The sequence below is a fragment of the Bos javanicus genome, chromosome 27 (genome assembly GCF_032452875.1).
Source record: "Bos javanicus breed banteng chromosome 27, ARS-OSU_banteng_1.0, whole genome shotgun sequence".
NCBI lineage: Eukaryota > Metazoa > Chordata > Mammalia > Artiodactyla > Bovidae > Bos > Bos javanicus.
In genome coordinates this window covers 26,874,977-26,902,868 of record NC_083894.1, presented here as the reverse complement: position 1 = coordinate 26,902,868, position 27,892 = coordinate 26,874,977, and the positions used below count along the sequence as shown (strand labels likewise).

Genomic DNA, 27,892 nt, shown 5'->3' with positions numbered 1-27,892 from the left:
GGGCGGGAGGAGGCGGCGGCGGAGGGGCGGGGGCCGCCATGGACGACAAGGCGTTCACTAAGGACCTGGACCAGTGGGTCGAACAGCTGAATGAGTGTAAACAGCTCAACGAGAACCAAGTCCGGACGCTGTGTGAAAAGGTGAGCGAGAAGAGGGGCGAGGTGCGGCCGGGGAGCCTCGGCTGGGTGGGGGAACCCCTCCTCCTTCCCCTCTCGGGCCGCCCGCCCGCCTTCATCCCGGCACCCGGTCCAGGCACCCGCGGAGCTGCGTCTCCCGCTTCGGCATCAGACCTGGGCGGGGCCGGGCCTTTCCAGGACCCCTCTCGGGACACAGCCCTTGGTTAGGCCCAGACCCCCGCTCCGCCCCGGATCCAGACCTAAGGCGTCCGGGATGGGTGGGCGGGGGCTCCGTGGCACCTGGAATTCATCACCCGAGTGTGATTGTGGGGTGACCGGCGCTCTGGTGAGGATTGCTGACAACCCCATTATTAACCCCGGCGGACTGGCAATCCTGAAGCTTCAACCGCCAGGCAGATTAATCTCCTGCAGCCTCGTAATGGAAAGTGCACCGAAATGAGCCTGGGTGTTGTGAATTATCAACGCGCGTGGTAAGAAACTGAGGCTTTTTCTCAGGTGACTTGGCCCTTCAAACATCGCTAATACTTGGTAATGCGTCAGGCATTTGTTTGTAGAGAGGTGGGTGTGATGGCAGACTGTGATTTTTTAAAATAGAAGTTGACTCTAGTTGAGACAGATGGTGGCTGGTCTTCACGTTGAGAGGCTCTTTGGAAGCAAAAATGTTTGATTTTTCAGAAACAAGACGGCAAGTCTTCAGTTTGGCAACAGTGCCTACCTGAAATGATAAGTGGGGTCTGTGTTTCTCCTGCAGGGTAGCACTTTTCAGAAGGTTATTTCTGTTTCTGTTACTTGTAAGGTTTTTTTCATTGCCAAAAAGTAATAAAATATGCAGATGGTTTACTGTTTTCAGTCGCTCTTGATTGTGTGATCGTAGACAATCTTCTGAATTCTGTATCCATTTTTTTCTTAACCATTGGAATTATTTTGGACTTTACTTTTTTTTCTCATTCATCTTTTATAGCCTAGACTATTTTTATGTAAAAAGGTCTCGTGAAGGAGTAACAAAATTATTTATCCTTTAATGCTTTTGAATTGTTACGTATTTTTAAGCCATAATCCCTAAGACTTTCTTGATTTTGTTTGGAAAGCAGGATGCCTCAGAAAGGCATTGAAGGAAAGATTTTATTAATATTACTTATAGAGGACCCTTAAAATTAAATGTCTAAGAAATGGAAGAGTTAGTACTAAGTTGAAAATAGTGTTTTGTTTTTTAAATTAAGTGTAACGCTGTTTTGGGTCTTTATTAACATTTTTTTTTTTGAAGTATAATGTTGCATTTAAGTGTTCAACAAACTTATTCAGCTATAAATATACAATATTCTTTTTCAGGTTCTTTTTCATTATAGGTTATTACGTGACACTGGGTATAGTTTCCTGTGCTATACAGAAGGTTCTTGTTGTTTCTTTTACATAGTAAAGTAGTGTGTATATGTTAATCCCAAACTGCTAATTTATCCCCTCCCCATCCCCTTTTGGTAACCCTTAGTTTGTTTTCTATGTCTATGAGTCTACTAAATAACTATTGATACAGGAGGATGTATTTCTGTAAATAGAACTGGCAAAAAGTGGTATATTTGTGTTTCTGAGACAAATTGCTTATGGACCGCTTCAAGTTCTGGCTGCATTCAGTTTTCTTGTGTGATAACCTGTAATTTCACGTTTTAAAATTTGCTTTAAATCGCTGTCTCTCAGGCTGTCCTGTCAGGTGAAATAACCCAGTTGTGCAGTTAGCTGAGTCCGTTAGCCTCACTGTGACTAGTAGACATGGACTGTAAGCGGTGGGCAGCGGTGGTAGTTGAATCGGCTCTTCTCTCTGACTGTCTGATAATTTTAAGATGTCTTTCCGGAGAAGAATGTTGCACCCCTCCTCGATCACACGATCCTTTAATCACCTGAGCAAGCTTTCTGAATTTGTCCAGAGAGATTATTTTGACTTCAGCTCCTAAATAAATTGGACTGCCAGTCCCTAGAATCTTTGAGGTATATTTAAGCTTATATCTTACCCACTTTTTTCTCTGAATATTTGTACTTTTCCACCAAGCATGAATTTTTAAGTGGCAGCTCTGTCATTTATCTTTATCCTCCACTTTTGCCAGGGACGTGGAGTGCTCCGCCGCCCCCTGCCCCCGCCCTTCTCAGCCGTGCTTGGTGTGGAGCCCCTTTCCAGCAGCTGTGGCAAACCTTTGTGGTGTTGGTTTTCTGTCACCTAACCTTACAGTTCCATTTTACTTCCCTACCTCTGCCCTCCTTTTTCCTGCTGAGTGCAGCATTTGTTTGTAATGGCCAGCCTGCATTCAGACCCTGGCTCCACAGCTTGATGGCTGCCCAGCCCTGCCCCTCCTATTCCTTATCGCTAAGGCCGGGGTGATCACTGACCTCCTGGTTTGCTGACCTCCTGGGGCAGTTGTATTAAGACTCCACTGGAGTGAAGTCCTAACAAGAAATTTGCAGTAGATACTAAATGAAGGAAAGCTTAAAAAAAAAAAAAAAAACAGCTGTTCTATCTTCTTTTAAGTGTCATCCTATTTTCTTTTGGAAGAAGCTGCAAAATAAACAGATTTGTCGATATGACTTCTCTGTGGAGAATGTACTTCAAGAGAGGTTTTCCATTTAGTGGCTCTAGAACTCTGAAAAAGTTTCGTTATTTCTTGTGATCCCTGTTACCTGAAGCACAAACTGCTGGGATTGGTAGTAGTTCCTCACTTGGTCTACTTAATATGTGTTCTCCCCTTCCAGGTCAAGAATGGCAGGCATAAAGAATATAAGAGAAATTAAAAAGTTAAGCCTAATGTTTTAAAACTGTAAAAATCATCTTTTTGTTTAATTCTTTGTGACTAGATTTTAGTTTTTTTAAAAACATTTTTTGAGAGTCTATTAGAAATATTATTTTATAGAAAGTTACATCATAGGATGGTGATTTCTTCCTCAAAATTAAATTTCTGTTCTAACTCAGATTGCCTGAATCTTAATCAGCTGAAATTAAAGACCAGAGTGGTACTGGGAAATAGCCCTCTTTTGAGGTAGTGGCAAAATAAAATCCATCCAAATGCCAATTGGAGAATAACTATTGATTAAAAAATATATATGGGTATGCATGATATGGTATGTCTGGCCTTCAAGGTTAGTTTCTGTCTAGAGAAAAACTGTTTGCATAAAATAGTTAAGGCATGTCTTCCAAGAAGATGACCAACTCTTAACATGAACTTAAATTAGCAGTCCAGGGGCTCCCTGGTGGTCCAGTGGTTAAGAATCCACCTTGCAGTGCAGGGGACACAGCGTCAGTGCCTGATCTGGGTCCCACACGCCACGGAGCGACTAAGCCCATTCGCCACAACTTCCAAACCCACGTGCCGCAGCCACTGAAGCCTGCGTGCTCCTAGGGCCCCTGCTCCACAACAAGGGGAAGCCCATGTGAAGCAGCGAAGACCCTGCACAGCCAAAAATTAAATTTAAAAAGTTTTAATTAAGAAAAAAAAACGAGCAGTCGAACTTAGGGGCCAGTTGCATGTTTTGCCCTCTTGGTGGGCAGAGCGGTTGCTTCTCCGTCTGCGCACGGTGTGCACCGTGATTTATAAGGATAGGGGCCTGGAGAGCCAGCCTGGCACAGCTGAGCACATTCTGACTAGAACTATATTTAACGTTTGGTAGAGTCTCAGGAGGAGACATTTTTAGGCTCTTCGACCTGATAAACTTTATTTTATTCTGTAGAACCTTGGTGATGATATTCTAAGCAGGGAGGGAAATTTTAGCCCATGTGTGTGCGAGCAGAGCTTTATGCTGATGATTATACAGTGGCTACTTAGAAACAATTTGAGGTTTGTATAGATAAATATGTAAATTCTGTATTGGTCTAATGGATATGTTCCTGGGTCCTGGCCTCAGCCTTGAAAGAAGCAGAATTCTCTGTAGGGTATTACTTCACTGATGTGAAATAGCATGCGTAAATTCATGAATGCCTAAAACCATCTTAATGAAAATTAGGTCCTGGTAAAAATGATTTTTCTGAGTTGAGAAAAGCTCTCGAATGGTTTTCTTTAATAGTTTGTACTTAAAATTGGTGTTAACAGCCAAAAAGCCCGTTACTTTCATTTTAACTTCCTTTGAGCCAGCTCTGGTGGCCCATAGAGTTGAAAATGCAGTGATGGAGAGGACGTCCCTGGTGGTCCGCTGAGGAAGCACCTGCCTTCCAGTTCAGCGGCACCGTTTCGGTCCCTGGTCAGGGAGCTAAGACTGCACGTGCCGCAGCGAAACAGCCCACGAGCTGCAGCTGCTGAGCTCCCGCGCCACACCCAGGACCTGACACGGCCAGATACAAATAAGTCATTCTTTTAATTCAGTGATCGAGAGAGAGAGTAGCGTGTTTCTGTCTTACTATAACAAAAAATAGCATGACTGCGGTGAAATCTGAGGTTAAAACCCAGTATTACCAACTGAACAAATCATTTTCCGTGCTTATCTAAGCCATCCTTCATGTCAGACAGGTAAAGAAACTAAACCAGACTGGACTAGCATGAACTACTGCTCCGACTAAAAAGCAGCCTTTTTTAAAATCAGTTCATCATTTCTCAGCTGTCCATAGGATGTGTAAAATCATGTTCACAGATAAAATGAAGATAATTATATAAACTACTTTCACATGGAATAGTTTTATTTGCAACATATGTCTTTTACTCTACTTTGAAGATCTTGCAGAGATTTTTCCTTCACTTTTTCTTCTAGGTGCTATGAAGGGCTTGGTGGATGAAGTCTTCTTTGATTAAAGGAAATCAAAATGCCATAAATTGAAGTTAAAATTAATACCAAAACAGTCACTGCATTTTACTACATAAACTATGTGTATTTCCTGAACTCAGTTTTTCTAAGAAAAAATGGCATTAAAATCACTGTCGTCCTTTCCTGGCAGTCCAGTGGTTAGGATGCCACACTTTCACCACAGGGGATACCAGCTGAGTCCCTGCTCAGGGAGCCAGGATCCCGCGTGCTGTGTGCTGCTGCCAAAAAATAAAATTTAAAAAAAAAAAAATCCCTGTCATCTTTCCAAGAAGGCTAGTTCAGAGCCACAGCAGTGTTTCACATTTAGGTTTGGGCTTTCCTTGTATGTTTAAATTGAGGTACAATTCGTATAGTATAAACGTTTGCCCTATAAAGTGTACAACTCAGTGGTTTTAGTATATTCATCGTTTTGCGGTCATCTCTACCATATAATTCCAGAACATTTTCATCACTCCGGAAAATAAACCCTGTGCCCACTAGCAGTCAGTCCTCACTCTTCCTTCTCCATCCCCTGGCGGCCACTGATGGACTTCTGTCTCTATGAATTTGCCTGTTCTAGACACTTTATATCAGCGTCATCATGTGATACATCATGTTTTGTGTCTGGCTAAAGATTCCACGTTGTAGCCTGTGTCAGTATTTCATTCTCTTTTGTGGCTGAATAAAATTCCCTTATATGAATATAGCACTGCGGTTGTTTTTAGGTTATTGCCTAAAAACAACAATAATAATTAGGTTGTTGCCATCTAGAATTTGTTTCAAAGTTCAAAAAGTTATTTTTTAAGATTGAAAAAGTGCTTAATCGCCCAGTCATGTCCAACTCTTTGCGACCCCATGGACTGTAGCCCGCCAGGCTCTTCTGTCCATGGGGGTTCTCCAGGCAAGAATACTGAGGTGGGCTGCATGCTGTCCTCCAGGGGATCTTCCCAACCCAGGCATCAGACCCAGGTCTCCTACATTGCAGGCGGATTCTTTAACAGCTGAGCCATCAGGGAAGCCCATTGAAAAAGTAATACTTTTTTTTTTTTTTTTTTTTTAATTTAAGCATCTCAAAAATGTAGGGAAGGAAACCAGCAGGCTCCACTGTTAAACCCACCTTCCCCTCCCATTACCGCCCTACCTCAGAGACAAACCTGAGGTGATTTTCCAGCCTTTTGTTTTTATTAAGATGGGATCACAGTTATCCTAAAACCTTTTTAACTACACAGTGTCTTGTTCTGTGTACATATGCATGCCTCATTCTTTCTTAATTTTAACAGAGTATATGATTTTTTTCTTACTTGTGTTTCCAAGCTTGATATTACTTGGCATATAGACACTTGAGTGTCATTGAACTGAAAGAAAAAGTTTGTTCCCTTTAAAAAAAAAAGTCAATTCTCATTTTTGGAAGAAACCTCATAACTGCAGGAGGACAGGCCACCATACTTACATTAACCTTGCCCTGTAGGATCTAGAGGGCTTCCCTTGTGGCTCAGCTGGTAAAGAATCCACCTGCAGTGCAGGAAACCTGGGTTCAATCCCTGAGTTGGCAAGTCCCCAGGAGAAGGGAAAGGCTACCCACTCCAGTATTTTGGCCTGGAGAAGTCCATGGACTGTATAGTTCCTGGGGTCGCAAAGAGTTGGGCATGACTGAGTGACTTTCATGAGATTTAGAGGTTTATTTGATCTCATCTTTTTCAGAGATCACTCTGTTCTGTGGCTTTTCTTTAGATGAATTTGCCTAGGAGTAAGAGGTAATCACTTTTTAATAGCAGATGATTTATGTATAAATAGAGGGGAAAGGAATTTGTATGCTGGCTATCCCAAAACCAAATTCAGTAGCTTTGTGGTTCCAGTGATGGGCACCAGCACAGAAATAGAGATGTCAATAGCATGTCAACTGTTGAGGGGCTGGGAAGACTTGACATTTCCATTTTCTGTATTCTTAAACATAGGTAGAGTGAAAATAAAGAATTATATGTGAATGTCATTTCCAAACTTATTTTTTCAGTTCTGTTCATAGATTTGACTTGATGGCAACAAGGAAGAATGTTTTAAGTGGGTGAGAAACGAAACAAGTTTGAATGGATAGGAACACAGCAGTGCATCAGTAGTAACAGCAGTCTGCCTGCATGCATCTGGACCAAGTGGCATCTTGCATCACCACAGTCCTTCACTTCAAAGTTTTAACTAGGTCTTATCAGAGTCTTGGGGATGGTCTTGGTCACTGTCACCTGTACGGTGTCACAAACTTCATCCGGAGTTCTTCAGGCACTCTATCATATCTAATCCCTTGACTCTATTTGTCACTTCCACTGTATAATCGTAAGGGATTTGATTTAGGTCATACCTGATGAAGTGATCAACACCATCCCCAAGAAAAAGAAAAGCAAAAAGGCAAAATGGTTGTTTGAGGAGGCCTTACAAATAGCTATGAAAAGAAGAGAAGCAAAAGGCAAAGGAGAAAAGGAAAGATATACCCATTTGAATTCAGAGTTCCAAGGAATAGCAAGGAGAGATAAGAAAGCCTTCCTCAGCAATCAATGCAAAGAGATAGAGAAAACAATAGAATGGGAAAGACTAGAGATCTCTTCAAGAAAATTAGAGATACCAAGGGAATATTTCATGCAAAGATGGGCTCGATAAAGGACAGAAATGGTATGGACATAACAGAAGCAGAAGATATTAAGAACAGGTGGCAAGAAAACACAGAAGAACTGTACAAAAAAGATCTTCACAACCCAGATAACCACAGTGGTGTGATCACTCACCTAGAGCCAGACATCCTGGAATGTAAAGTCAAGTGGGCCTTAGAAAGCATCACTACGAACAAAGCTAGTGGAGGTGATGGAATTCCAGTTGAGCTATTTCAAATCCTAAAAGATGATGTTGTGAAAGTGCTGCACTCAATATGCCAGCAAATTTGTAAAACTCAGCAGTGGCCATAGGACTGGAAAAGGTGAGTATTCATTCCAATCCCAAAGAAAGCAATGCCAAAGAATGTCAAATTACCACACAATTGCAGTCATCTCACACACTAGCAAAGTAATGCTCAAAATTCTCCAAGCCAGGCTTCAACAGTACATGAACTGTGAACTTCCAGATGGTCAAGCTGGTTTTAGAAAAGGCAGAGGATCCAGAGATCAAATGGCCAACATCTGTTGGATCATCGAAAAAGTAAGAGAGTTCCAAAAAAACATCTATTTCTGCTTTATTGACTGTGCTGAAGCCTTTTGACTATGTTGCTCACAACAAACTATGGAAACTTCTTCAAGAGATGGGAATACCAGACCACCTTACCTGCCTCCTGAGAAATCTGTATGCAAGTCAAGAAGCAACAGGGAACAACATGGAACAACAGACTGGTTCCAAATCAGGAAAGGAGTACGTCAAGGCTGTATATTGTCCACCTGCTTATTTAACTAATATGCAGGGTACATCATGAGAAACGTTGGGCTGGAAGAAGCACAAGCTGGAATCAAGATTGCCAGGAGAAATATCAATAACCTCAGATAGGCAGATGACACCACCCTTATGGCAGAAAGTGAAGAAGACCTAAAGAGCCTCTTGATGAAAGTGAAAGAGGAGAGTGAAAAAGTTGGCTTAAAGCTCAACATTGAGAAAACGAAGATCATGGCATCTGGTCCCATCACTTCATGGCAAATAGATGGGGAAACAGTGGAAACAGTATCAGACTTTATTTTGGGGGGCTCCAAAGTCACTTTAGATGGTGACTGCAGCCATGAAATTAAAAGACGCTTGCTCCTTGGAAGAAAAGTTACGACCAACCTAGATAGCCTGTTAAAAAGCAGAGACATTGCTTTGCCAACAAAGGTCCAGCTAGTCAAAGCTGTGGTTTTTCCAGTGGTCATGTATGGATGTGAGAGTTGGACTATAAAGAAAGTAGAGTTCTGAAGAATTGATGCTTTTGAACTGTGGTTTTGGAGAAGACTCTTGAGAGTCCCTTGGACTGCAAGGAGATCCAACCAGTCCATCCTAAAGGAGATCAGTCCTGGGTGTTCCTTGGAAGGACTGATGTTGAAGCTGAAACTCCAATACTTTGGCCAGCTGATGCGAAGAGCTGACTCATTTGAAAAGACTCTGATGCTGGGAGGGATTGGGGGCAGGAGGAGAAGGGGACGACAGAGGATGAAATGGTTGGATGGCATCACCGACTCAATGAATATGAGTTTGAGTAAGCTCTGGGAGTTGGTGATGGACAGGGAAGCCTGGCGTGCTGCAGGCCATGGGGTCTCAAAGAGTCAGACACAAGTGAACGACTGAACTGAACCGAACTATCGTCAGTCTTCACGCATGTTCAGTCATGTCCAACTCTTTGCGCCCTCATGGACTGTAGCTTGCTAGGCTCCTCTGTCCATGGGATTTCCCAGGCAAGGATCCTGAAGCAGGTTGTCATTTCCTCCTCCAGCGGATCTTCCCCATGCAGGGATAGAAGTTGAGTCTCCTGTGTCTCCTGCATTGGCAGGAGGATTCTTTACCACTGATTCACCAGGGAAGCCCCTATCAGAGTCGTAGAGATAATTAAGCTTTGAGTACTAAGTCACATTAAAGAAACAGTCATGAGAATTACATGCAGAGTTACACAGTGTACAGAAAAGAGTTGGCATAGCAGCCCCAAGACCACTGTCTGATTAAAGGCTGGGTGTCAGGGTTGCCGTTGGTGTCTGGAAGCTTGGATTTGGGGAGGCTTCACACCATTCCCTGTTGAGAATGGCTCACTGTGCCTAAACCATTCATGCAAACAGTGTGATTTATGCTGGACACGTGGTTTTCTTTGAATGTCTAGTGGAGAAGGCAATGGCACCCCATTCCAGTACTCTTGCCTGGAAAATCCCACGGAAGGAGGAGCCTGGTAGGCTGCAGTCCATGGGGTCGCAAAGAGTCGGACACGACTGAGCAACTTCCCTTTCACTTTTCACTTTCATGCATTGGAGAAGGAAATGGCAACCCACTCCAGTGTTCTTGCCTGGAGAATCCCAGGGATGGGGGAATCCAGTGGGCGTCTGTCTATGGGGTCGCACAGAGTCGGACATGACTGAAGCGCCTTAGCAGCAGCAGCAGAGGGCCCAGCTCCCCATCTGGGCGCCGAGGGAGAAGAGCTTCCGGGTGACGGGCAGGTTGCGCATGGGCGTCAGGTGCGTTCTGTGCAGCTCCGCCTGGAGAGGACTCTGAAGCCTTGGTTTGCTCAGGCCGTGCGTCTGGCCTTTTCCGTCTGGTGATTGTGCTGTGTCTGTTTTTACTGTCGTAAGTCATAGCTGTGAGTACACTTGTGTGCTGAGATCTGTGGATCGTCTTTTGTGAATCACCAGCAAACCTGGGGCGCTTTTGGGGACCCCTGACACACAGAGGTTTGTACATTGAGAATTCTAGCTGTCAGGTGAACTGTATACTTAACTTCTGCCAGGCCAGCCCACCCTTTGCTTGAAGGGACCCAGAGTGATCGCAAAATAAGAGCACTTTACAATAAAGGGTGTGAGTTATAAATCATGTAGAAACATCAGGGATCTGTACTGTAAAGATAAAAATTTGTCTGGCCTGATGAAGTACTTCATTGTATGAAGATAAAACCTCAGGAAGCTATTAATGTAAAGCAAACACACACTGTGAATGATGTCTCTTAACTCATCTTCATAGTTTTATAAAACCTGTGCTGGGTTAAGATAACCATATGTCCTTAAAAGAACAGTTGAATTGGATAATATTTACATTTTGGTGCTTTTTATTTCCATGTTTAAAATAAGGTACTGAAGATAGTGTTTGTATATGAAGGAGATTTCCTGTTTAGATTTGGAACCATCAGCTGAATGTTGAGGGTTTTTCTCAGAAATAATAAGTACAAGACATCAGGTCCAGGGACTTCTTGGTGGTCCAGCGGTTGACCACTTTCCATAGCAGGGGACGTGGGTTTGATCCCTGGTTGAGGAAATAAGATCCCGCAAGCCCTAGGGTAACTCAGCCTGTGCTCCACAGAGAGCCGGCACAGCCAAAAAAAAAAAAAAAGACATCAGGTCCAACTGAACTCTGATTTATGTTCCTCAGTTTGATTGTTTTTTCCTGAACAAAATTAGGAAGCTATTTTTATGGACTAAACTTGATAAAAATGCTGTTTCATTTGTGAACTTGGACATTTCTGAGCCATTTGTCAAACCTCATAGGAGATACTTGATAATCTCTTTGGTGCTAATTGGAATTACACCTTGTAGCAGCTCTGCCCTCCTTGCCCCATCCCAGTGACTGACTGGGCAGCAGGGAGCTCATGTCTCAGTTGGTACATATACTTTTACCATATTTGCTCATTACTTGAGAGTATTTTTTCATTTACTTCTGATTCTGGGCTCTTATAGGAAAAGTTGTTAGATAAGTGAGGTGTCATGAACTTGAACTTAGTCAATATATTTAATTTGTCACTGTTTATGTATAAATTCTGTACTTTAGGGCCTCTGAACAGTAACTTGAGTTATTAAATATAGAATAGTTGAAATAAATTGAAAATTGTCCTATGAGTTGGTATAAGGTGTTTGTGAAAGAATTTGAATAATTGTGACTTTTTCTTTAATATTGATATTTCTAATCTATAAATAATATTGTTCATTTAAAAAAAAACAGGTTTGAGATGAAATTTCTATACCATACAAGTCACTGATTTTGAGTGTTCAGTTCACTGGCTTTTAGTACATTCATAGATATGTGCATCCATCACCGCCCTATTAGAATATTTTCATTAACCCAGAAGAAATCTCATACCCCTTAGTTATTACCCCTCAGCCCTAGGCAGCCCTGATGTTCTCTCTCTGTAGATTTGTCTGTTCTGAACATTTCACATCCATGGAGTCATCCAATATGACCACTTGTGACTGTCTTTCACTTAGTATGTTTTCAAAGTTAATAGCGTGTAATCAGTCTTTCATTGCTTTTATTATTGAATAATACTCCACTGAACAAACAATACCATTATTTATTCATTAGTTAATGGACGTTGAGGTAGTTTCCGCTTTTTGTCCATTGTGAGTAATGCTGCCATGAACGTGTGTCAGCTGCAGTTTTCACTTCTCGAGTGTCTGTCTAGGGGTGAATTGCTGGATCACATGGTAGTTCTGTGTGTAACACTCGGAGGGACTGCCAGACTGTTCTCCACAGTAGGTATACCGTTCTGGATTCCCACCAACACTGTGTGAACGGTCCCAGTTTCTCCACATCCTCAGAAACACTTCTAATTCTACGACGTGTACAGTGGTATCTTCTTGTGGTTTTAGTTTACGATTTTATAATGCACATTTCAGTTGATTTTTTTCTCCACATTTTCTTAAATAGACAAGAAATGATGCCTTCAGATTTGTGGTAGAATCTTTTTTTTCAATTGTTGATTTCATTTCTTTAACAGGCTAAGGAAATTTTAACAAAAGAATCAAATGTACAAGAGGTCCGTTGTCCTGTCACCGTCTGTGGAGATGTGCATGGCCAATTCCACGACCTTATGGAACTCTTCAGGATCGGTGGGAAGTCACCAGACACAAACTATCTGTTCATGGGTGACTATGTAGACAGAGGTTATTATTCTGTGGAAACGGTAACTCTTCTTGTGGCATTAAAGGTATGACTAAAGAAATGCATTTTTTTTCCCCCAAGCTTTAAATCAGCAAAAGACAGAGTGGGCATTGCATATCATAATGTTCTAGTTTATGATCCATTCATTTTATAGCCCCTTAAAATAATGGTTGATTTTACATCTTTGGGGAAAAAGATATGAAAATGATGCATTAAACATCTCTTGCCTATTTCTGGCAAATTATTTCTATAGGTTGTAATCCATAGCTGAAGTCTTGGAATCATTTTTAGTCAACTTAGCCCGCATATATAGTTAATTGATACTGTATTTTTAAAATTCTTGCCTTGAGAAATCTGTTATTCCTGTGTCTTTTCTATTTTTACTGTCATTTAATGCATATCTTCATCATGTCACTTTAATTAGTACAGTAATATTTTAATTAGTACGGTAATGTGGTAACCTACATTTCTGTCTCCAAGACCTGACCCCTCCAAATCTACCTTGCATATGCTGCCAGATTAAATCTCTCATTTAACTTTCATCTTATTGCACTGTTCCCAGCTCTTCAATGATTTTGTGTTACCTTTAGAATCAGGCTTATACTCCTTGACTGATCCTCTACTGTCTAGCCTGAATTTGCTGCTCAGAGTTGGTAGCATAAACTTTTTGCCTCAAATCAGAGAGTTTAAACGTGCTGTCTGTCTCCAAATATTTCCTTATCTGATTTCTTCAGAAGATCAGTCTCTCTTATTTCTTACCCCTCTGCCACAACTCGGCTCAAGTCCTACTGCTTCCATGTTAGCCTTCCTCTTTTTACTCTAGATTATCATGAAACTTGCTCACATCCCTTATTTATGTCACATAGTGGTTTCTTGCCTTGTTTTATTTATTTCTCATTCTTCCTTAAATGAAATTAGTCCCCATCCAGCAGAATTCATGTATTATATTTCTGTGGAACTGGCATCTAGCTTTGAACTCTGTGCTCAGTGTTGGACACACAGTGGTTGCTTAGTAAATATATATGAAGTATGCACTTGCAGCTTTTTGGTTTACAGAATCTGATGCTTTTTCATACTTATCAGACACATTCCTAACTAAAAATTATTCCATAAAGTACATCTCTATGTTCTGTCATGGAAAGGAAGCTATAAATACATTTGAAATTTTGCCCAGATTTTTCAGAGCCTGTTTTTGTGTTTTGTTAGCAAATACATTCTTCCTTGTGGGAAAAAGGAGGAAGAGTGTAGAGTTTATCTCAAGTCCAGATCTCTGGTCTGTGTCCACTGAGCATTAAAAAGTCATAGTGTTCTGGAAACACTGGGAAGACTAATGATAATATGAGTATGAGAAAGTGTTAGAGACAAAGAATCAGGTACAAATATCGGTTAAATAAGAAATTCCAGCGAGGGGAGTATGAGTACATAGTAATGAAGAAAGATGACCATAAAAAAGTATTTCAAAGTAATCAAGAGGGGACCTGGTGATGAGTAAGATAGTTTTTTATTCTGAGAAAGAATTAACATTTAATGTATTGGCCATTAAATGAAGCGGGTCAGAGGTTAATGTGCTTAACTAACACTAGTAGCTACCAGGTATACCATGGGTTCCTTTTCCTTCCCTCCAGGTGCGTTATCCAGAGCGCATTACAATACTGAGAGGAAACCATGAAAGCCGACAAATTACCCAAGTTTATGGCTTTTATGACGAATGTCTGCGAAAGTATGGAAATGCCAATGTTTGGAAATATTTTACAGATCTCTTTGATTATCTGCCACTTACAGCTTTAGTAGATGGACAGGTATGTATGCGGGGGTGGATAAAAGCTTTCTTCTTAGTAATTTAGGGGCTAGGTTTCTGTGACATTCTTTCTGCATCTCCCTGGCCTTGTCTGTGTCTTTCCCTTAAAGTTTCAGAACAGGGCGTTGGGTGAGTTTTATGTGAGACAGCAAATCCTTTCTTTCATCCTTCTTCACCTTCCTGCTTCCCTTTCCACCTATTGATCCATCTATTTATACACTATGCGTTAAGTGACAGTCTGATTCTAAGTAATCGGACAAATCTCCCTCCTTGGAAACTTTCAGTCTTCTACTAACACTCATAAGATAAAAATTATTTCCAGATGACCAAGTGGAAATATGGTGCAGACTGAAACTTTTAGGTGTAGTAAGGGATGCAATGCAGGGAAATGCATTTATTTATAAATCACATTTTATCTGTAGAAAAATAGAAAAGAAATGTAAAATAAACATTTAATTCAAAGAGTGAAACACTAAATAATTTAAAGGATTAATTCAAAATAAAAGCAGAAATGGATACCAACAAATACAGAGTTGATGAATATAGCCAAAAGCAAGGTTTGAAAAGTCTATTTGGGAAACATAATAGTAAAAACTGATCTAGAAAGAGAGGAGGAGGTCGCATAAAACACTGGGATTGAAAAATAAAGCATTACTGTTAAGTATGGAGGTACTTGCATATCACAGGTACAGCTTTACTTCAATAAAGTTGAAAAGATAGGTGAAATTTATTATAGCAGAATATTATTAAACTGCTTCAAAGAATTTAGATCAGTGTAAATAACTACCAGGCTAAGAAAAAACTGAAGAGTTACCAGATCTAGATAGTTTTATAGGCAGATTCTACCAAACCTTTAAGAAATACAACATTTCCATGTTTTAGAGCTTAGGAAAAGATGGAGAGCTTAAAGCTCACTCTGTAAAGCTAGTATAGCCCCAATATAACATCAGACATGGCAAGCACAGAAAGATAAAATCAGACCAAAACCATCTGAATGACGTGCTGTATTTTTGAAGCTCCATTAAGGAGTGAAATAGCTTAACTGGATTAAAAAAAAAAAAACCCCACTGACTATGCTGCTGCTGCTGCTCCTGCTAAGTCGCTTCAGTCGTGTCCAACTCCATGCGACCCCATAGACGGCAGCCCACCAGGCTCCCCCATCCTTGGGATTCTCCAGGCAAGAACACTGGAGTGGGTTGCCATTTCCTTCTCCAGTGCATGAAAGTGAAAAGTGAAAGTGAAGTCACTCAGTCGTGTCCGACTCTAGCGACCCCATGGACTGCAGCCCACCAGGCTCCTCCGTCCATGGGATTTTCCAGGCAAAAGTACTGGAGTGGGGTGCCTTTGCCTTCTCCGACTAACTATACTTATCAGCAAAACATCAGAAACCTCTTCAAAATCAGGAAGAAAGTGTCCTCTAAAACTTTATTATTACTATCTCTGACTAAGAATCCCTGGAGGCTGGACCTGGGAGTACTGTCTCCCCTCCCTCCCACCAAATCTTTTATTTTTCAATTTTGTTTTTGGAAGTCCTAGCTAATGCACTGAGCTGTAAAAAAAAAAAAAAAAAAAAAAAATTAAAAGGTATAAACACTGAGAAGTGAAAGTGAAAGTCGCTCAGTCGTGTCCAACTCTTTGTGACCCCATCAGTCCATGGAATTCTCCAGGCCAGAATACTGGAGTGGGTAGCCTTTCCCTTCACCAGGGGATCTTCCCAACCCAGGGATCAAACCCAGGTCTCGCGCACTGCAGGCGGATTCTTTACCAGCTGAGCCACAAGGGAAGCCCAAACATTTGAGAAGAAAATAACAAAATTATGATTTTGTTATTTGAAAATAACATGATTATGTACTCAGAAAACTCTTAGAAAACTGACAGGCTGTTATATTAGAATCATTAACAGGCATCAGTAGGGTCTTTGCTGTAAGAGAAATTTTAAATTTTTATCTGTCAGCAGTAACCCACAGAAAAGGTGATGGTGGGTGGTCACAAGCACAGAAATTGCATTCTAGAGAAAGCAGAAACACACTACATAAAATACCTAGGATTATAAAGAAAAAAGATAGAAGAAATATATTTGAATATTAACTGCTTTCTCTGATAATGTTTTCTGGTTTTTTCTTTGTATTTTATAAAATTTTCCACTATGAACATTATGAAAGATTATTTTGAAAAGAAAAGCTACTAAGGTTGACATTTAGCATTTAATAAAACAAGTTCATTTTTTTTTTAATTCCTAAACAGATATTCTGCCTCCATGGTGGCCTCTCTCCATCCATAGATACACTGGATCATATAAGAGCCCTGGATCGTTTACAAGAAGTTCCACATGAGGTAAACTTAAACTTAGTTTTAATGAAAAAGAAAGAAATATAACCACATGTGGTAGCCCTAGATTAGTCACGTGTGAGTGCTAATAATGTGTGTTATGTACTCCATTTTCCTTGCCAGGGCCCGATGTGTGATCTCTTATGGTCAGATCCAGATGATCGTGGTGGGTGGGGTATTTCACCACGTGGTGCTGGCTACACATTTGGACAAGATATTTCTGAAACGTTTAACCATGCTAATGGTCTCACACTGGTTTCTCGTGCTCACCAACTTGTAATGGAGGTATGTGCTTCTCCTGTGGGATGACGATCTCTGCTTCCAATAAGTGTTTCGATGAGGCTTCATGACTTAGAGTGTCAGAAACATCCCTCCCCATTACCTAAAGGAAAGGAGAAAAAACTTGGCTGGTTTTAGCAAGTAAGGAAAATATTGTTGACGAGAGCAAAACTGTAACTCACTTTAAGACTTAGAGAAAAGTTGCAAAAATAGTAACAAAAAAATTCCTTTGTATCCTACACTCAGATTCCTTGAGTATACTTTAATGTTTGCTTCATCATTCTGTCTCTCTCTTCCTGTTCCCCTTTCCCCTGACTTTTGAACTGTTCGAATGTCAGTTGCAGGTGAAATGCTCCTTTACATCCAAATTTCCGTGTGTATTTTGTAAGAATAAGGACTTTCTCCTAAATAACCATGGTATGGTTATCACAGTCTGGAAATTTTCATTGAGAAAGTACTATTATCTAAATACTTTATTCAAATTTTTATTATCTCACCAATGTCCTTTTATAGCTAAATTTTTTATAGCAAAATTTAACTATATTTGTGCGTTTAAGTCTAATCCAGGCTCATGCTGTATTCAGTCCTCTTTGACGTGGACATAATTCCTCAGATTTTCTTTGTTTTGGATAATCTTGACATTTTTGAAGACTACAAGCGTTTTGTAGAAATCGCCTTTGTTTGTGGTTTGGCTGATGTTTCCTTATGATTCAGGACAGGCATTTTTGGCGGGCATATCAGAGTATGACATGATGCTTGTGTCCTTCTCGGCACATCATAGCAGGTCATGAGATCTGTCCCACTACTGGTGGCATTCACTTGGATCACTTAGTTAAGGTGGTGCCTGCCAGATTTCTCTACCATGATGTTACTATTTTTTTTAAACACTAAAGGAATATAAATAGAATATAATCCTTCCAAACCATTAGGGAGTGGCTTCAGGATGTTAGAGAAAACTTCACTAATCCAGTAGAGTCAGGTAGGGGAACAGCATGTTAAATAAAGAACATGAATGCGGGTGGTAAAGATACACCTAATTCCATCAGTCATCGTAAGGAATGCGAATGGATGGAAATGTGCACTTCCCTGAAATACTGAGACCTTCAGATTGGATACAGAATCAAAATTCATCTGTTATTTGGGATTTATCTAAAACATACTGATACCATAGACCAAAAGTACAGGGATGGGAAATGGTGTATCAGTATATCAATTAGATAATTATCCAAAGTATAGCTAATAATATGAGTAAGGCTTTAGATACTTATAAATAAAAAGAAGTCTTCACTGATGAAAACTGATCTGGTTCTACGGGAGGGAATAATTCTAAATTTTAATTTACCTAGTAATAGAGTCAAAATTCATAAAGCAAAAGTTGACATAATTTATGAGGAGGAATTGAGACCTCTTCCATCACTGTGGGAGAAATCTGAATACACATCCTAGCCCTGATATCAAACATAGACCAAGCAGAAAAAGGTATTGCGCCCTAAGTAACAGAACAGTGTCCACAGGTGAGCCTCAGTGCAGATGTCTAGTATAAAAGATGGGCACCACATCAGGTGATGCACAGAATAAAGGTTGCATCTGTCAGCATAACAGTTTTACTGTGAAATACTGGTTTTGATGGGTTGGTTTTTTTTATTAATGTTGCAGGGATACAATTGGTGTCACGATCGGAACGTGGTTACCATTTTCAGTGCACCCAATTACTGTTATCGTTGTGGGAACCAGGCTGCTATCATGGAATTAGATGACACTTTGAAATATTCCTTGTAAGTACCTTTAAATTTTAATTGTATGGAATCACTTTTAAAAGGAGAACTATAATGTAGATTATGAAAATTAGAGGTAGAAGATTTCTGATTTTGGATTAGTGGGCCAAGAAACATGGCAAATCCTCTCCCCAACAGAACCCACCATTGGACTGGAGAATGTTACATTAAACTGTTATTTCACGTTTTTGAGATTTGTCCTAAATGTATACAGCAATTGTAGACACACTGATTCTAGAAGATCTGCTGACTCTCAGCATAACACCTGAGTCTGTGGAATTTGAGTCACAGTGTGTTCTCTCCTGTTTCCAGATCCCTGGTACAGAAGCTACTCTGTAGGTGTGGCCAAGAAGACGGGGCTTCTTCCCCGACACAGGCAGATGCCAGCATATCTCAGCCTCCCCAGTCCAGTTCTGTACAGTCAGTCAGGCTGAGACTCCTTTCCCCTTCCTGGCCCTAGGGTGGAGGCTGTATTCCAGTTGGGCACATTAGGAGTAGAGAATGCTGCATCCCTGGTTCTTGCCAGCACCGGCTCTAGAACAGGGGATGCCACGAAGAAGTGGGCCTTCATACCCGCCTGCATCTCTTAGCAGTGAAATGAAAGTTCTGTTCAGAGAGATGCAGGGAAAAGTTCCTCACCTTTGCCTGAGGGGACTGACCTTACTTAGAACAGAGGGTCAAGAATTGCAAGCCTAAGTATTGTGTTGAAGACAATGGGTAATATGGTGGAGACCAATGAAGAAGGCTCTCATAGCTCCCACAATATTAGTAGCAGTAAGCAAAAGAGGAAAGCAAGGAGAACTTTAACAGATAAAACCAGGAAAAGAGAAGAAGAGCTTTCCTGAGATCATCACAACTGGGAGAAAAGAAGGCAGTACTCAGTTACTAGGCTGTATGGACACAGGTGTAGTCAGACATCACGGTCAAAATGCTGAGAGTCTAAAAGAAGAGATCCTGGCAACAGTAAGAGAAAAATGACTTACAAAAGAGTATTTCAATGGAGTAATCAGCTGACATCGCCTCAGAAAGGCAATGAAACATTCTTAAAGTGCTAAAAATAAAAAAAATCCAGGTCATATCCAGCACAACTTCAAAATGAATGCAAAAAGGGCATACTCAGATAAACAGAAACGGAGAGAATTCCGTGCTAGCAGACCTGCCATATAAGATACACTTCAGGCTGAAAGTAAGGGACACCAGACAGTAAGTCTGCTACACACAGAAAATAGTAATTGCATCTTCTTAATGAATTTAAAAATCAGTTGCATGACACAGTATGGATATATTTATAGTATAGTTGAACTTATAAGAAATGGAATATACAGAAATGTAGTAGATTTGACAGTAACAGCACAGAAGAGGTGGGGGGGAACAAAGCTGTTCTAAAGTAAGGGCCACCAGATGGTAAATTTGAATTAAAGGAAGTATATGAAGAAAAAATGAGGAAGATATTTAACAAAATCTATAAATATATACTCACTCTCCTGTCTCAACTTAAGGTTGTAAGAGTGTGTAAAATAGTAATTACATAGTATACTAATTATATAGTATTATATATAATTTAGGGGTTTATAACATATATATATGTGTGTATAACATCAGTAGCAAAAAAAAGGAAGTACAGATGGAAAGGAGCTATATGCTATCTAGGAGTGAACACCTCTTAATTCACTAGAATTTACAAATCTGAAGTAGAATTTTGCAAGTTGTATAGTCTAGGTTCTAGAGCAACTGCTAATAAAATAAGTGTACAGTTATTAAGGAATTTAAATAGTATGTTAGAAAGTAATATTTTACTACAAAGAATGCAGTGAGAGCAGGAACCAAGAAACAAAAGGCATAATTTTAAAAAAGAAAATGACAGGTATAAAATCCAGTCGATATCAGTAGCACTGAATGAGTCATCAACATAATGCTACCAAAGCGCAGAAATTATCAAGTTGCTGTTTTTGTTTTTAAATATCTAGCTTTATAATGTCTATAGGAAATATAATTTATATTCAAAAACATGAATAGGTTAAAAGACGCATGATGAGAAAAGATATGCTATGCAAATAAGAACCACAGAAGTGCTGAACTGGATATACTAATGTCAGGCCAAACAGATTTCAAAACAAAAATTGTTACTAGACGTGAAGAAGTATATTTCACAGCGATCGAGAGTCTGACTGTCAGGGAAATATGTCACAAAGATAGGCACTTGATAGTGGAGCCCTGAAATACATGGAGCAAAAGGAACAGAACTGAGAGTCAGACAATTCAACAATAGCTGGAGACTTCATTATGCCACTTGGCAGTAACAGGAGTACACAGAAGACCAGCAAGAAAATAGAGGGCTTGAGAAACATTTTCCCTCACATCTACAGAACTCTCCACCCGGCAACAGCAGAACAGTCTTCTCAAACACGCCTGGAACATTGTCCAGTACTGACCATGTGCATGGCTACAAGCCAAGCCTCAGTAAATTTAAGAAGAATGGGATCATACAAAGTATATTCTCCAAACATGGTTGGATGAATTAGAAATCAATAACAAAAGAAAAACTAGGAAAATGTATAAATAGGTAGAAATAAAGTCACTCCTAAATAACCTTTCAGGTAGTCAAAAAGAAAATGAGACGAGTGAAAATGAAAACACAGTGTACCAAAACTTACAGGATATCTCAGGGAAAGCAGTGTTTTCAGAGAAATTTATGGTTGTAAATGCCTATATTAGAAATCAGGTAGAATTAGAAGTTGACAGTCTGTAACCCAGAAGAGGGCTCTCACCAGAACTCACTCGTGCTGGTACCCTCATCTCCAAATCCAGCCTCCATAACCTATCTTTACATCTTATAGACCTAGAAACAGAAGAGCAAGTTAAAGTTAGTGCAAGTATATGGAAGGAAATAAAGTTAGTGGTGGAAATAAAATCAAATAGAAAAATACTGAAAACCAGTGAAACCAAATGTTGTTTCTTATTGATAGAATTGAAAAGCCTTAAGTAGATTGGCCAAGAAAAAAAAAGAGTGAAGACCCAATATGAGCAAAATCCACACAAGCCTTACTGAAATAAAAAGAATTGCAAGGGAATACAAGGAATAACTGTATGGGGGCAAATTAGGTAAGTAGGATAAAATGGATGAATTCCTAGAAAGACAAAAAGAAAAACTACCAAGACTGACTCAGTAGAAATAGAAAACTTCAATAAACCTGAAGCAAGTGAAGAAATTGAATTAATAATTTTAGGACTTCCTACTAAGAAAAGCCCAAGCCCAGTTGGCTTCAGTTGTGAATTGACCAGATGATTAAAAAAAGGAGTTAGCACCTTTTTTAAAAGGAAAAGCCTGCACAAACACCTCCAAAAAAACAGAAGAGGAAGGATTACTTCCCCAGCCATTCTTTAAAGATATTTCCTAATACCGAAATCAAAGACGTTTTAAGAAAACTACAGACTAGTCTTTATGCATATACAGATGCAATGATGTGCAACAAAATAGTAACCAAGTCCAGCGGTATATGAAAAGGATTATACACTGACCAAGTGGGGTTTATCCTAGGAATGCAAAGTTGGTTCAAAACAGGAAAATTAGTCCTTATAATAAACCATATTAACAAAGGACAGAAACCACATGATCGTCTCAGTAAGGCCAGAAAAAGCCATTTGTCAAAATTCACAATAAAAATACAGTTGACCCCTGAACGACACAGATTTGAACTGCATGAGTCCACTTACATGTGGTTTCCTGTTTTAGTTCTCTAACACTAGTATTACAGGATCCTTGGGACCACAGGCAGGAACCACACATACAGAGGGCTTGACTGTAAGTTATACTCGGATTTTCAACTGCAGAGGGGCGGGACCCCAACCCCTCCCTCGTTCAAGGGTCAGCTGTACCCACCTAGTCAAAGAAGGGAACTTTCCCATCCGAATAAAGGTCATCTACAAAACCCCCATAGCTAATTTCATCATTCTTAATAGTGAAAGACTGAATGCTTTTCCCTTAAAATCTAAAACAAGCATGTCTGCTCTCATTGCTTCCATTCAACTGATGATAATATTACAGACCTCTTATGTCAGACGTGAGCCAGACAGCTTGTTAGCTTAAATCTTCACTGTGGCTTAGTGAGCTGGTTTTGTGGAAGAGAACACCTGCAGTGACTACCCAGGGTCACAACACAGAAAAGGTGGGAGACGAGCACTGCTCTTTCTGCCTCAACGTCTTGTTCTTAATTGATTTGTATGCCTGCAAAGTCAAAACCTGTAACCAATTGCTTTCTCTCTTTCTTTTTTTTGCCATTTATAGCCTTCAGTTTGACCCAGCACCTCGTCGTGGAGAGCCTCATGTGACCCGGCGCACCCCAGACTACTTCCTGTAAATCCCTCTTGGGAAAACCTGCCTTTGTATGTGGAAGTATATCTGGCTTTTATATATATATATATATATAAATATATATATATAAAAACAACAAAAAAAGCAACAGTAATCTATGTGTTTCTGTAACAAATTGGGATCTGTCTTGGCATTAAACCACATCATGGACCAAAATGTGCCATACTAATGATGAGCGTTCAGCACAATTTGAGACTGAAATTAGTGCAACACTAAGTTCTAGATCGGTCGGTCTTAACAGTTTGCCTGCTGTATGTGTAGTAACCATTTTCCTTGGGACTGTTCAAGCAAAAAAGGTAACTAACTCCATCTCTTGCACTTACTGGGAAATTTTAGTTAAGAGTGTTTAACTGGCATGGATTAATAGGGTTGGATTTTTAAGAAAAATTCACAAGCTAACTTCCACTTAATTCATTACCATTTATTTTATTGAAATGTATAATTAACTGAAAAAAGGATTCTTGGGAGTACGTTGTCATAACATTTAAAGAGATTTCCCTTCTTTAAAACTAAATTACTGTTTTATGTTGATCTGCATATTTCTGTATATTTGTCATGATAGTGCTTGCATTCTACTTGGTGTACTGAGCAAATAAACTTTCTGTTTTAAACAAAAACGTATTGAGTTACTGTGGTACACTTCAAATGAACATTTTACTTGCTTGAAATTTCATAGATCTCTGACTTGTAATAATAGTTGTGTTGAGGTACTTTCGCCCCCCTCTCCTGCCTCCTCCCCCTTCTTCTTTCAACCTGGCTTCCTTTCCTCCCTTTCAAATCTTTGATGTTAGTACTTGGATCTGAAGTTCTGTGTCTCTGGGAGGTTTTCTGAGAGACTGTATTCTTGTATTTAAGGGCTTCCCTGGTGGCGCAGAGGTTAAAGCGTCTGCCTGCAATGTGGGAGACCTGGGTTCAATCCCTGGGTCGGGAAGATCCCCTGGAGAAGGAAATGGCAACCCACTCCAGTATTCTTGCCTGGAGAATCCCATGGACGGAGGAGCTTGGTGGGGCTACAGTCCACGGGTTGCAAAGAGTCGGACACGACTGAGCGACTGCACTTCACTTGAGGTACTTTAAATGTGGTGTTCTTTGTATAAAACTTATTTTCAGAAGAAAAAAATTTTGATAGTACCCAATAACTTTTAGGCCATAATAGATTATTATTTGTAAACATCATCTCATTAGGTAATTTGTATTATGCAGATTTTTTTAAGTCTTTATTGAATTTGTTACAATATTGTTTCTGTTTTATGTTTTGGTTTTTTGGCCTTAAACCATGTAGGATTTTAGCTCCCAAGAGAACCTGCAGCCCCTGTATTGGAAGGCAAAGTCTTAACCACTGGACCACCAGGGAAGTCCCCCTGTTATTCACATTTTAAACGGTGGATTATATGCTAAAACTGTAAGATAGCATATGGCTGGGTAAACTCTTTTAAAAACAAAAATATGTTATTTTATCTTTACCTTTTAATCTAGAAATGAGAATAATCTCCAGATAAACTTTAGTACAACTGGTAGGACTAGTTAAGTGTGTAGTATAAATCCCAAGTAGTAGAAAGGAAAATAGAGTCCTTATGTGGTGTGAAGAAGAAGGGGAAAAAAAAAAAAATTGAATTTTTTCATCTTTATATAAGAAAATGACATGGTAAAAATAGGTATAAACATCTCAAAATTACAATCAATGTAAATGAACTATATTTTCTAGTTGAAAGACATAAAGGGTCAAGTTTGATTTTTTAAGAAAATCCAGCTATATAGCTGATTACAAGACACATACCAATAGCAAATTATTTGGATAGGTTGAAATTAAAAATAGGTTAGACCAAGAAAAGATGTTAAATGAGGGAAATCTGGAGTAGCTATATAAATATTAAAACAGAGTTGGAGATAATTTTAACAGTGTAAGATCAATACAAATGGAGTTAACACATAATTTAAACTTTTATGCACATACCAAAATAGCCTCAAATATGTTACAAAGCCTTAGAAATGCAGAGAAAGATTGACAAGTTTGCATTACAGTGGCAGAGTTCAACTCACTTCTCTGTTATACAGTAAAACAAATTGTGGAAGATTTGAAAACATTTGAATAAAATTGATAGAATAAACATATATACATCTCTGTATTCCAATAGAGAATACAGTCTTGTCAAATTTATATGGGACATTTATAAAAATTGGCAATTATTAGGCCATAAGGCAAGTCTCAGAAACTTTCAAAGAACTGATACATGACACCAAATTCTGACTGTAGTGCAGTTAATTTAGAGGTTAATAGTGAAATTAAAAAATAACTCAAGGGTCAAAGAAGGCTATGGCACCCCACTCCAGTACTCTTGCCTGGCAAATCCCATGGACGGAGGAGCCTGGTAGGCTGCAGTCCATGGGGTCACTAAGAGTTGGACACGACTCAGCAACTTCCTTTTCACTTTTCACTTTCATGCATTGGAGAAGGAAATGGCAGCCCACTCCAGTGTTCTTGCCTGGGGAATCCCAGGGACGGGGGAGCCTGGTGGGCTGCCGTCTATGGGGTCACACAGAGTCAGACACGACTGAAGTGACTTAGCCTCTAGCCAAGGGTCAAAGAAGAATTAAAGGAAATTTAAAATTCCATAAAATATAATTTAGAAAAACTGGTTATGAAAATATGTATAAAATTATATAAATAAAATACCTAATTTTTTTTGGAACTCACCTTGCAGCACATGGGGTCGATAGTGCCCCAACCAGGGACTGAAGCCATGCCCGCTACATTGGAAGCATGGAGTCTTAACCATGGACTGCCAGGAAAGTCTGGATGAAATATCTAGAACAGCCAAAACAATTATGAGAAACAAGAACGAAGAGTACATTTTCTTCCCTATGTCAGAATTTAACTATACAGTTTTTAAGACAGTGTAGTTTAGGAGTAAGGATGAACATATAGATCAGTGAACAGAATTGAGAGTCCAGAAATAAATCCTTCTATTTATAGTCAACAAAAGTAGCGAGGCAATTCATTAAGGGAAGAATTGTTCAACAAATGGTGTTGGGAAAGTGATGTCCACGTGCAAAAGGGTGAACTGAGGTGCTTAACACACAAAAATTCAGTAACAATGGATCAAACAAACTTTAAAAAGAAAACTCCTTTGAGAATGGGTTAGGCCAAGATTTTGTCAATGATATCAGAAGAATGGTACATAAAATTTTTAAGTTGATAAACAGCCTCATTAGAATTCAAAACTTTCGTGCTTCAAAGGACAGAATTAAATGAAACTAGAAGATTGCATCACATATCTAATAGGGGACTTATATCCAGATTTTAAAAGAACTCTTACCACTCAGTAAGACAACCCAGTTAGAACATGGGTGGAGGATGTGAATAGACATTTCACTAAAGAAGATACACAAATAGCTAATAAGTATGTGAAAAGATCAACATCATCAGTCATTAGGAAAATGCAAACTTACGCACAGTTGAGATTTCACACTCATCAGAAAAAGTGTAATGATTTCCTTATTTATTCACAAATAACAAATATTGGTGAGAATGTGGAGAAATTGGAGCCCTCATACATTGCTATCAGTTAATTTAAAAAGGTGCAGCCACTTTGGAAAACTTGACAACTTCATAAACGTAAATTAACTATGCCCCAACAATTCCATTCATTCATATCTTCCCAAGAGAAAATGCATGTTCACACCAAAACATGCATGCAAATGTTCATTAATTATAGCCCCAAACTGGAAACATTCTAAATGTTCGTTAACTGCTCAGTGGATAGACAAAAATGTTACAGAGTGGTAACTGCTACTGCTAAGTCACTTCAGTCATGTCCGACTCTGTGCGACCCCACAGACGGCAGCCCACCAGGCTCCCCCGTCCCTGGGATTCTCCAGGCAAGAACACTGGAGTGGGTTGCCATTTCCTTCTCCAATGCATGAAAGTGAAAAGTGAAAGTGAAGTCGCTCAGTCGTGTCCAACTCTTAGCGACCCCATGGACTGCAGCCTACCAGGCTCCTCCATCCATGGGATTTTCCAAGTTAACTGAAACATAACAACATGGATGAACTTCAAAACATGCTAATAAAAGAAGCAAGATATGAGACACTACACGTATTTCATTTCTAGGAGATGCCTAAAAAAAGGCAAACTTATGAAGACAGAAGTAGATTGAGTGGTTGCCTAGCCAGTAGGAATGGGAACTAACTGCAAACGGTCACAAAGGTACCTGTTAGAATGAAGAAAATGTTCTAAAACTGGTTCATGGTCATAATTGCTCCTTTTGGTAAATTTACGAAAAATCTTTACCCTTGAAATGGGAAAATTCCATATGTAAAATATACCTCAATGAAGCTGTTCACAGAAATAAAATTTGTGCAATGCAACCAAACCAGGCTCTACAGGAAATTTATAATTAAGTGCTTGTAATAGAGGAACAGCTAAAAATTAATTGAGCTGTGTTTACTATTCCATGAAAGTTAGAAGATTAAAAGAAAATATTAAAAAAAAATTTTTAAATTAAGAGCAAATATCAAAAGACTCAAAATATCAACAGAATGAAAGTACTTCAAAAGATAAAATGAAAGAAAGCATTCGCACCAAAAAAACCATGAATTTGCAAAAACAAATGATTAAAACATTTAGATGGTAGTATGAATAATACTTGCCAATAACTTGGTTGGATGGCATCACTGACTCAACGGACATGAATTTGAGGAAGAATGGAGATAGTGATGGACAGAGAAGCCTGGCGTGCTGCAGTTCATGGGGTCACAAAGAGTCGGACATGACTGAGCGACTGAACAACGATAAATCTGAAAACAGAAGTAATGAGCAAATGACTAGGATATTTTAACCTTATGAAACTGACTCAAGAATAAATGAGTCTACACAGACATAAAG

General features: G+C 39.5%; 1 protein-coding gene across 1 annotated transcript; it reads left to right on the top strand.

Annotated features, from left to right (window-relative positions):
• PPP2CB (protein phosphatase 2 catalytic subunit beta) lies at nt 1-23,255 on the top strand. Its single transcript, XM_061404404.1, has 7 exons — nt 1-140; nt 12,292-12,501; nt 14,081-14,254; nt 16,498-16,587; nt 16,705-16,866; nt 18,517-18,635; nt 22,921-23,255. Exons 1-7 carry the CDS (start codon nt 39-41, stop codon nt 22,991-22,993), a joined length of 930 nt encoding a protein of 309 aa, XP_061260388.1. The 5' UTR covers nt 1-38; the 3' UTR covers nt 22,994-23,255.
• The last annotated feature ends 4,637 nt before the right edge of the window (nt 23,256-27,892 follow it).